Raw genomic sequence first — 10,573 nt, 5'->3', positions numbered from 1 at the left:
CTTATTGGTCAAGCTAACAAAGAAGGGCGGGGCTTAAAGTATTCTTTACCAAATTCGGAACGATGGTGTTTCCCGATTGGTTGATTTTGATGATCGAGCTGGACAACAAGTGATATATTTGCAACAAATGGGATCATTTTTCCCTGTATGATACAACTGTTGATTTTGCATATTACAAAGATGTTTGAGAGGTTTAGTGACCATTAGTGACATAAGAACAAATATTCAAAAGGAACTCTCTGCTTACCCACACGTAACAAAATGTTAATAGAATGTAAACGCTTCCAATATGGCTGCAAAAATAATGACTACACAGTTTGATTCATAAAGCACAAAGTTAAAACGTCTTTAATTGAGTCACCACTTAACATTGCATGCAATAGTAAAATTATCTGTATGCCACTAGATTCAATATGTTAAATGAGTCATTTTGTGGCAATCAGCACATAAAGCTACGGTCATAGCCTAACTTATAACTCCCCCTTCTGGGCAAAGATGTCTGTACATCAATGCACAGGTCCTTTGTTCAATGCGCATAAAAAACAAATCATTTCAGTACATAGTACATGCAGTTGTGCACAAAGTTAAACGACTAAAGCAAAGTTAAATTGATGTTTTCTGCTTACATTCTGTTTTCTTCTTAAACTCAAGAATTATTAATTTAAGTAAATTTGTCATTCTTGTCATGGTCTCCCTTTTGTGTGGTTAATTAATGGTAGCATAGAGGCTGCTGGGATCCGTGCACGCTCCAGTTCTGACTGTGCTGTAGGTCACTGCATGATCAGAATAGCGAACCTATGCAGCAAATAGATTACACAATAGAACACAAAATTATTGCAACACGGAAGAGAATGACAATGCATGACAGCTCAAAGTACTCTTTATAAATGACTTAGTGTTCACCACTGAATCTGTAGTTAAAGAGAACATACTTCATCACTGGTCTTCTTGGTGTGGATGATCGTGGAGTATGAAACGCCATCTTCAGGATCGGTCTACACAGTAAAATAGATTAAATAGATGGAGAGGAATAGTGTACAGTGTGTCTCGTACAGCTAACATTTTGATTACTTGTCTATTGGTTTCCGGACCAGAATGAGTTACTGCAGGGTTGAAACTCAGTCCCTCAAAAATAAACAACATTAAGTTACATTTCCTTAGAAGGCAACTATTTGAAAGAAGATTTAATTTATGGCAGCGTGAACCCCTGAAGATGAATTACAATCATAATAATTGGTGCAAACTATCAAATTTGCTTGACTAAGTTATATGAGGTAAATCTTTCCCAAACTCACCAGTTTTCCATCTTGTGACTGTGTTTTCTTTCCTAAAAGGCGAAAGAGAGTGAAAGTTTGCTTTAGTTTCCACTGAGAAATTTCTGCTCTGTCAACATGTTTTAAAGTTTCAGCTGAATGTCCTCACCCTTATTTTTCCTCCATCTGATGAGCAGCACAACAGCTGTTAAAAGAGCTGCCAAACCCGCAGCCACAATGATGTACAACCACCACAAACCTAAAAAAGGACGAGAAGATGTTACAAATGATACAATTTTCACTCATTTTCAGTCCACTTCTTGTAGCTTTTCATTCTAAGCCATCAAACGCCGACTCATTATTTATTTAAGCATAAAACTATTATCTAACTCAAAAGATTAACCTTGAAGGTGTGTCTCCATGGAGACAAGCCATTCTTAAGGAAGGGAAACAGGGAGAAAAGGCTGAGCTATGCCAAATGACACAAGAAGTGGACTGAAAATCAGTGGCAACAGGTCTTATGGAGGGATGAATCCTCCCCAGAGCCCGGACCTCAACATTATTGAAGCAGTGTGGGATCATCTGACAGAGAACGGAACAAAAGGCAGCCCACATCCAAAGAAGAGCTTTGGGATGTCCTTCAAGAAGCCTGGAGAACTATTCCTGAAGACTCCTTAAAGAAATGACAGAAAAGGCTCAGATGTTTTACATTATAGACGTCATGTGTTTACTTCTTTCAATAAATCATTGCACCTCGGCTCAAAACTTTTGCACAATATTGTATGATATACGTCCACTTATAAGTTCCAAATTTTTCCTGAGAGAAAGAGACAGATGAGCATACAAACATTTTTAAGAGACGTACCAGACGGTGGTTGTGATGCTGCATCATCACTTCCCAATGTTCCTTTTCTTTTTCCTACATTAAATAAAATACTTTACTTTAACACATGCAATTTACCATTCATGTCATTCATATGAAGAGACATCAAGTGATTCAAACTAGTGTTCTCACCTGAGGCATGAGATATGACGTTAAACTGCTGCGCTTTGCTGTTGCTATCAGTCACTTCACACTTCAGTGGCTCATAACTCTTTGATTGGTAAATAAAATGAGACCTCTGAAAGGTAATGCTGACAGAACAACGTAACTGTTTCAACTTCAGATCTGTGTTATGATCATCGATATCCCGGCCTTGAAAAAGCCATTTCACATTATGGCTGCACTTCTGGTATGTCAAAACAGCACATTTTAACATCACCTGATTAGAGTCCTTATGTTCAGTAACTTGGAGGAAGAAAAGAAAGACAAGAGTTAATCACTGAGTTTATATATATTGTAATCTGTCCATTTATGTCTGAAAAATTTTGAGTATACAAACTCACTCTTAACAACTGACAGATCCAGTGTGTTTTGAACTAGTTCTTGTCCTGAGTAACTCAACAGCCTGCAGAAATACCGCCCAAAATAGTCAGCTGTGACTCTCTGAATCATCAGAGAACAGTTCACTGAAACACCAACTCTGTCTGATTCAGCTCTGGAAATCTGATTTTTAACAATCTGCCCATGCTTAACCAGATCTGTTGCTGCTCTCCATGTATGATTGAAGGCCCAGCTGATGCGATTACATTTAACCTGATCGGTCCTGTTTGCACAGGACAGAGTGGCTTCATCTCCTTCTCTGACAGTAAATGAAGTGAGATGTTGTTCTGTTACGTCTGCGTGGCAAAAAGACAAGGAAGCAAAAGAGAAGAAGCTGTGTTCACATAACAGGAAGTGTGAGGATATCAAAAGATACAATATATCTTAAGCTTTAAGAAAGCAGTAAAAACCACCATAAAAACATAAGAGTAGAGCAATGAAAAATACACCTCTACCTGCAAACTGAAGCATCAGAATCAGAAACATCCGTCTGAATTCAGTCATTGTGTTTCTCTTGTTTTTCTCTCAGTTGTGCCTGAAGCTGTTGCAACTGTTTGAGTGACAGCAGTGTAACTTCCTTTGGTATGACGAAGATTTCCTCTTTTTTTTTCATTTCACAGCAACAATACATAAGCTTATTTTACTCCTGCTGTATATTCACTGTTGATGTGAAGTAGTTCCATTTGTTAAAAGCAGGGAATGACGAGACACACACACACACACACACACACACACACAATTTTTGGGTTTATTTTTGGGTTTTAATTTCTCCCTCTATCCAAATAAAAACTGTATCACTTCCTTTCTGTTTGACTGTGGATACTTTGAAACCAGAACATTTAGGTCAAACTGATGAGAGACATCAAAATAATTGTATTTATATGAAGTTTGCTAATGAACGGCCTTGGGAATCTTTGGCCTTAATATCGATGCTGTGTTGGGAGTTAACCAATTGCGCCCCCTTCTGGTTAGAGATGAAAATCACAGATAAATAAATAAATAGCTGTGACTGAACTGCTGCAAAAAACTTGAAAGTTGTAGGGAAAATCTGGGTGTGATTAAACAAATATGGATGAAAGTGCGCTTGGAAGTTTTTTTTTGCAGAATAATCTCTAAAATATAAATTACACACACACAAACAAAATACACCGTGCCGTGTTTTACACATTTAAAAAAGAAAATATTGTGGATTTTTTACATCACGTAGCTTTTGCCTCAGATAGTTACATGAACTGCGGGTCAAACTGCCATAGAAATCATCTTTCTAACACTCATCTGCTTCCTGTGAAAGTTCCTCCAACTCAGCCTGAACCCTCTGAGACAAGCTTTCTGTCATTTCTTTAAGGAGTCTTCAGGAATAGTTCTCCAGGCTTCTTGAAGGACATCCCAAAGCTCTTCTTTGGATGTTGGCTGCCTTATGCCATATGTTGGTCTTGATCTCTTGTCACACACAGTTCATGGCACAAAATAGCTCCATCCTCCCTCCTTATCAGGACTTTGTGGCTTCTGCAACAAAAGACTGAAGAGTGACATCTGCTTTGATGTTAAATGTTCATATGAGGCTAATTTTCCTTCTGCTGCCTGTGGGCATGGTTCCTTGTGGGACATGAGTCATATGAAGGGTTTGACCAACAATGCAAACTGTTTGAGGACCTGTTGGAAAAAGCTGCCAATGTCCAAAGAAAAACTTTGAGTGACCCTCAACATGAACATGAGTTAGATATACCGCACTTTCCTATTTGAGGCTCACATTAACCTGTATCCCAGTTAATAAAAAGTCTGCTCATGTTTTTTCCTCAGATGTTTTATGACAGGTGATTAAACGTGTTGCTGCTGGTGTGAATATTTAACCAGCTGTTTACTGACGTTGTGGGCTTTTATAGTAGCTTGGCCCTTGCCTCACTGAACTGTAACAGCATTAGGTCACTTGAGCCGTGACATAACAGTCTTGTCCTTCTTTGATGAGAAATAAATTAAATGTTGTTTGAAAAATATAATTCATTCCCAGTAAACATACTTCCACAGGACTGTCAGAGCACAGGCTCTTCTAAAAGGCAACACAATCATCAATTTAGGACTTCAAACAGATAAAAATCCAAAAGGTCTTCTTCAGATATCGGATTTTGTTCTATATCTTAATTTGTTATCCATCTGTTTTTTTATTAGCATCATAAACCGTCATCCTGGCGCTAAAATTGTGCAGATTTAATGAATTGTTGAGCGTGAACACGATTGCCACCTTTCATGTGGGGGTCCTGAGTTCAAATCCCCTGCATGAAAGGTACCATCTCTAGTAGGGGTCCTTAGGCAAGACCCCCTTACCCTATCTGCCTACCTGTAAGTTGCTTTGGATAAAAGTGTCTGCTAAATGCATAAACATAAACTATTCCTTCTCATTCAAATGAAGCAGCACATCAACTCTGACACAGATCAGTGTCAGCTGTTAAAGCAATGATTTACTATCTTTTACACATGAACTTTCCCTCTCTTTAACCAAGGCTTGGGGCTGAGCTCTATATATTTCACTGAAGGATAATGAACACATATTGTGCTCAAAACGCTTGCTTGCTCTGACACTTAGAAGAAAGAAGCAGCGGACATTTGAAGTCATGGCGATTTTAGACGTTTTGCTCCAATCCTTCAGTTTGGCTTCTCTGCTGGGGGCTCTGGCAGTCCTTCTGCTCATCTATTTCATGTTCTCCAACTTCACTTCCCAAAAGGAGCCACCAGGACCCACGCCGCTTCCCTTGATTGGGAATTTATTGCAGATTGACCTGAAGAGACCGTACAAGACATATCTGGAGGTGAGATATGTACTGAAGATGTTTCTTTAAGAGATCATTTTATGCCAGCTCACATCATGGATTTTATCTTAAAATAATTGTGTGAACATGTGTCAGGTTCATCAGAGCTTACAGTGTCCAAAAGCTTAATTATATTCTTAAAATAAATCCATGATGTGAGCTGGGAGAGCTGTAAGTAAACATGGATCAATCTTCTTATTGATCTTCTCCTCAGACAGTTCTTCACCTCGTCTAAGTTCTCTGATGTGTGTTCATCAAGAAAATATGGAATAATGATGTCTTCTCTCCTCAGTATTCCAGAAAATATGGATCAGTTTTCAAAGTCCACTTCGGACCCAAAAAAGTAGTGGTCCTGGCCGGATACAAGACAGTGAAGGAGGCACTTGTTAACCACGATGACGTGTTTGGAGGCAGAGATTCACTTAAACTGTTACATGAAGTAAACAAAGGACAAGGTATGAGAAGAAAAATATGATTTCTCCAAATAACACAGCAAATTCAGCAGTTTTTTACATCAATCTGTCATAATCATTTGGTAAAATGCTGCTTTGCTAACCCATCATATTACATCTCAGGGGTTTTATGGGCCAATGGCGACTCATGGAGAGAAATGCGTCGCTTTGCTTTGACAAACCTGAGAGACTTTGGGATGGGAAAGAAGGCGTGCGAGAACAAAATCGTTGAGGAATGTCAGCAGCTAATTGATATTTTTAAAGCATTCAAAGGTAAAATGAATTGGAATTGAATCAAACAGATTCTATATTCTCAAACATTTTCTACACTTAACATTTTGTGTGTTTCTCTTGTCACAGGAGAAGCTTTTGATGCAAACCTAGTTGTGAACCGCGCAGTCTCTAATATTATCTGCTCGATGGTCTATGGCAACAGATTTGAATATGATGATCCAGTGTTTACAGCTTTGGTGTCTCAATTAAATACAATCATTCAACTCTCTGGCTCCCCCTCCGTCCTGGTATGATGGCACACTTCAGTGAAGCTTATACACACTGCAACATTAAAGAAATTCCACATAACATGTACCGTGTTAACTGAACCTTTACTGGATTTATTATCTAACTTAAACCGCTAAACATTTTTTTAAGCTTTCCAATCTGATTCCATGGGTGTCCAAGTTTACAAGAGGGAGAAAGAAGTTCTTTGACCTGATCTCTGTCAGCAGGAAAAATAACGTAGCCCTCTTGAACAATGTGAAAGAGACCCTGAACCCACAGATGTGCAGAGGCTTTATTGATGCTTTTCTGGTTCGCAAGCAACAGCAGGAGGTTAGAATTTAAATGATCTATAGAAATTACATTACAGTTCATCTTAGTGTGTATCTGGACATGTTTACTCTTTAAGTCAGTTGGTGAAAAAGAAACAATGAAAAGGCTGAAAACCTCACAGCTGTTAATTATTTATTTTTTAGCTAGATTTAAGAAGTGTTCTGCATTTGAGAAACAACTTCAGACCCACAGTTTAACAATATTCCAGTGTTCATGAGGTGCACGTAGGATAATCCTTTCACGTTCTATCGTTACATGTTACGGTGAACAGTGAAATGAATTACTCACATCCTCATTAAGTCTTGCCATTGCCATGTTTGCATCCAAAGTTGTCATTATATCCATATCCATAAAACACAGGATAGTATCTTTTTCTTTTTTCTTTGCCGCCATCCTCCTCTGCAAAGGAGGATGTTATTTGTTATTGTAATTCGATGATTATTGATAAGAAAAGAAACTTAAATTCACCTTCAGTAAGTGCTGTTTGAGGACTGAAAGCCTCCATCAGATAATTACATTGTTCCATGTCTCTGTGCAGGAATCTGGGATTACCAACAGTCACTTCAATGAACAAAACCTTTTAGTGACTGTCTCAAATCTGTTTAATGCTGGAACTGAGACAACATCAACCACAATTAGATGGGGATTCTTGTTTATGGCCAAGTATCCAAAGATACAGGGTAAGAAGCCCGACTCATCCAAGCCTTCCGGGTCAGAAGATAACAAACAAACAAAAGGCTATGACCCTGAATGTGGTTATGAAAGAAAATTAAGTTATGTATTTAAATCATGATGACATAATGAGTGACTTTCCTGTAATCCTGTACTGTTTCATCATGAAGACCAGGTCCAGGAGGAGATCAGAAGTGTCATAGGAGATCGGCAGGTGCAGGTGGCTGACAGGACAAACCTGCCCTTCACCAATGCTGTCATCCATGAGACACAGAGGCTGGGTAGCATTGTCCCAAATTCACTTCCTCACAAAACCAACAAAGACATCACCTTTCATGGCTACTTCATTAAGAAGGTGAGACTGAGGAAAACACTGTTTCTTGTGACACCAAATGTTTTGGATAGAGCTGGGCAAATATTGAATTCTTTAATCGCGTTAATCGCATGACTGCCTGCGATTAATCAAGATTAATCGCATTGTTATACGCAAAATCCAATAATGAATTCAAAAGTAGCATGCAACGCACTTTTATTGGAACTGTACAGTTATATGATAGAAGTACTCCGGTGATAAGACAATTCAACGTTGCGGTGCTTACAGATAACTTGAGCTCTGTCGACTGCGCCGTCTGGAAGAACTTTGAAATGAAAATGGTCATATAAACATTCCGTATACTTCTCCGGCTTTGTTTAGCCCGATTCATCCACCACTCTTTTCTTTTCTGACTGTTTCCTGTGAGCGCCGCAGCAGTAAGCAACATACTGGGCTCGTTCACGATGGACTTTTTCAAAATAAAAGCCAGTGAGCAACAGACGTTTACGATCAAAATGATAAATAATAAAAACTGCGTTAATGGGAGGCAAATAATTGTTGGCGATAATGAATTCATTAGTTAATGAAAATAAAAAATAATGTTAACATTAATGTGCCCAGCCCTAGTGTTGGATTATCTGGAATTACAGTTTAGGAAAACACAAAAACCAAGACAGTTGGACAAGCCCAGCCTTTTCTTTTTAAAGAAACCAGCAGAAAAGAGACCAACTCAACCAATCATGTTATATCCTAAATAGTTCCAGAGATGAAAGTAATTCCTGAAGAAGAACAGATTCTGTACTTTCCTCATCAAGGTTTGCATCCAATTAGGATAGCTACTTCCTCTACTGAATCAGAACCGCAGGCAGCCTAACCTCTACCATCACCCTCAGGCACTCTTGCTCGATTTTTAAACCCGTTTTTGAAACATGTCTGATTTGCATTTCTTTTTTGTGAGTTTTCAGCAGATTGATTCAGATACTTGCTTTACTAGTAGATGAAAATCCTACTTATGTTGTGTTCTGAGGTTAACTAGCTTCCTGCAAACAAACCACAGGCCTTTGCCTGTCAGCCTCTTAGCCACCACTCTGCTACCCAATCAGCGAGCCTCTCATCTGCAACCCTAAAGCTAAATCACCATCGGGCTTGCCCCAACAACCAGCCTGCTTCCTTTCCTTTTGGACTTGTGTCTTTGTTTTCAGAGAGTATGTTTGTGGTAAAGCCCTTGGGGGAAAGTATTCCCTTGATGCTGCCAGTTGTCTGTCCCGTCTCCCTTTCCGTCCATCTTTTCTTTTTTTTTTTTTTACATTTGACACAAATAACACTAAAACATGCAACTCACACCCAGAAAATATTTTTTAAAACATGGATGGTGGAATTAGAGCTGAGGAGAAGAGTGAGGAGGGCAGGAGCAGTTTTGAAGTGGATCAAAGCGGATATCATGGTCAGACAAACAAAAATTGTCAAGTTATCGTGAAACTGTCTGAGGACAAGGACAACGCACCTGGCAATGCGTTTAAGAGTGAAACGGTTATGATTACAGGGGAGTTGTAAGTGTCATAGGTCGATGACTGAAAGACTGAGGACCTCTGATGGATGGAAAGGGGAATATATGGGAAACCGAATGGATCTTTCACTAATTGAATGGAATGATTGGGCCTTAAAAGTCCTTACACCACGGTCATGACTTCTGTATGTGGCTACTGGATCATAAGAATAAGAATTTATTATGAGAATTAAGTCAGGAGCTTCTGTATGAACCTGTATTATGTGATAAGAACTTAGCAGCCATCTTTTGTAAAGATTTGTAATGAAAGTGATAAACTAATATGACCATTCAACATAAAAAAAACATTGAGTTTCCATTCTGTTGTTTGCAGGGAACCACAGTGTATCCTTGCTTGACATCTGTCCTGTATGACCCCACTGAGTGGGAGAAACCTCACACCTTTTATCCAGCTCACTTCCTGGACAAAGATGGAAATTTTATCAAACGAGATGCCTTCATGCCGTTTTCAGCAGGTTTGTGAGCTCAGACATCGCTGTTGAGGCAACATTTACAAACAGGATGTCTAAAGAGTTCCTGTTGTCTTCTCTTGCAGGTAGCAGGGCTTGTCTTGGAGAGAGTCTGGCCAAGATGGAGCTTTTCATCTTCTTCACCACCCTCCTGCAGCATTTCCGTTTCACTCCTCCACCTGGGGTTTCAGAGGATGAGTTAGATCTGACTCCATGTGGAGGCATTACTGTGGGCCCTACACCTCAAAAGCTGTGCGCTGTTCCCCGTATGTGAGAAAAGGCAAAAGTGTAATAAATGAAGCTCTGTTGAATACTTTACTCCCATGATTAAACTCATTTTGAATAGCTAAATCTTTATTAGCTACTTTGACTGAATTATTAAGTGTTAATATTGGTTATGTAAATAAAATAATCATTAAACATATCTATCCATTTGAATATCAATAAATAGATCTATCGGTCAAGATAGATAGATAGATAGATGGATAGATAGATAGATAGATAGATAGATAGATAGATAGATAGATAGATAGATAGATAGATAGATAGATAGATAGATAGATAGATAGATAGATAGATAGATAGATAGATAGATAGATAGATAGATAGATAAAAATGGATCAATATATTTTTAATAAACTTTAAAATGTTGCACCAGTGTATCTCTGTTTCTGTCCCTTTTCGTTACTGCAACCACAACAAGAATGCCCATAAAGCTCAAATTGGTATCTGCAGGGTTGAGAGGTCATGGGAACACATTGGCTCTCTGCCATGCTTTTTAGCCCTTCCTGCACTATTTTCGCAAGGCT

General features: G+C 38.8%; 2 protein-coding genes across 2 annotated transcripts; one reads left to right on the top strand and one right to left on the bottom strand.

The window, feature by feature from the left end:
• Positions 1 to 352: 352 nt before the first annotated feature.
• On the bottom strand, positions 353 to 3,242 carry LOC140267130 (uncharacterized). Its single transcript, XM_072362314.1, has 8 exons — positions 3,132 to 3,242; positions 2,640 to 2,972; positions 2,269 to 2,541; positions 2,119 to 2,172; positions 1,423 to 1,512; positions 1,296 to 1,327; positions 933 to 995; positions 353 to 795 (listed from the first exon to the last, which is right to left on the bottom strand). The coding sequence occupies exons 1-8, from the start codon at positions 3,178 to 3,180 to the stop codon at positions 706 to 708; spliced, it is 984 nt and encodes a 327-aa protein (XP_072218415.1). The 5' UTR covers positions 3,181 to 3,242; the 3' UTR covers positions 353 to 705.
• Positions 3,243 to 5,181: 1,939 nt separating this feature from the next.
• On the top strand, positions 5,182 to 10,214 carry LOC140266757 (cytochrome P450 2K1-like). The gene is made up of 9 exons (XM_072361857.1): positions 5,182 to 5,480; positions 5,773 to 5,935; positions 6,056 to 6,205; positions 6,293 to 6,453; positions 6,584 to 6,763; positions 7,302 to 7,443; positions 7,606 to 7,790; positions 9,629 to 9,770; positions 9,851 to 10,214. The coding sequence occupies exons 1-9, from the start codon at positions 5,286 to 5,288 to the stop codon at positions 10,036 to 10,038; spliced, it is 1,506 nt and encodes a 501-aa protein (XP_072217958.1). The 5' UTR covers positions 5,182 to 5,285; the 3' UTR covers positions 10,039 to 10,214.
• Positions 10,215 to 10,573: the final 359 nt, after the last annotated feature.

This window comes from Leuresthes tenuis, unplaced genomic scaffold (genome assembly GCF_036924035.1).
Source record: "Leuresthes tenuis unplaced genomic scaffold, fLeuTen1.0.hap1 SCAF_13, whole genome shotgun sequence".
NCBI lineage: Eukaryota > Metazoa > Chordata > Actinopteri > Atheriniformes > Atherinopsidae > Leuresthes > Leuresthes tenuis.
The sequence above is the reverse complement of the archived record's forward strand: the minus strand, read 5'-3'. Positions and strand labels throughout refer to the sequence as shown.

Bases quoted from the DNA above. Each gene is read 5' to 3' on its own strand.
- LOC140267130 (XM_072362314.1), bottom strand. From the start codon at position 3,180: ATGACTGAATTCAGACGGATGTTTCTGATTCTGATGCTTCAGTTTGCA. The intron at 2,542-2,639 runs GTGAGTTTGTAT...TCTTCCTCCAAG, and splicing joins GGATCTGTCAGTTGTTAAGA to TTACTGAACATAAGGACTCT. The intron at 1,513-2,118 runs GTACGTCTCTTA...GTCCTTTTTTAG, and splicing joins AGCATCACAACCACCGTCTG to GTTTGTGGTGGTTGTACATC.
- LOC140266757 (XM_072361857.1), top strand. From the start codon at position 5,286: ATGGCGATTTTAGACGTTTTGCTCCAATCCTTCAGTTTGGCTTCTCTG. The intron at 6,454-6,583 runs GTATGATGGCAC...CATTTTTTTAAG, and splicing joins CTGGCTCCCCCTCCGTCCTG to CTTTCCAATCTGATTCCATG. The intron at 9,771-9,850 runs GTTTGTGAGCTC...CTTCTCTTGCAG, and splicing joins CTTCATGCCGTTTTCAGCAG to GTAGCAGGGCTTGTCTTGGA.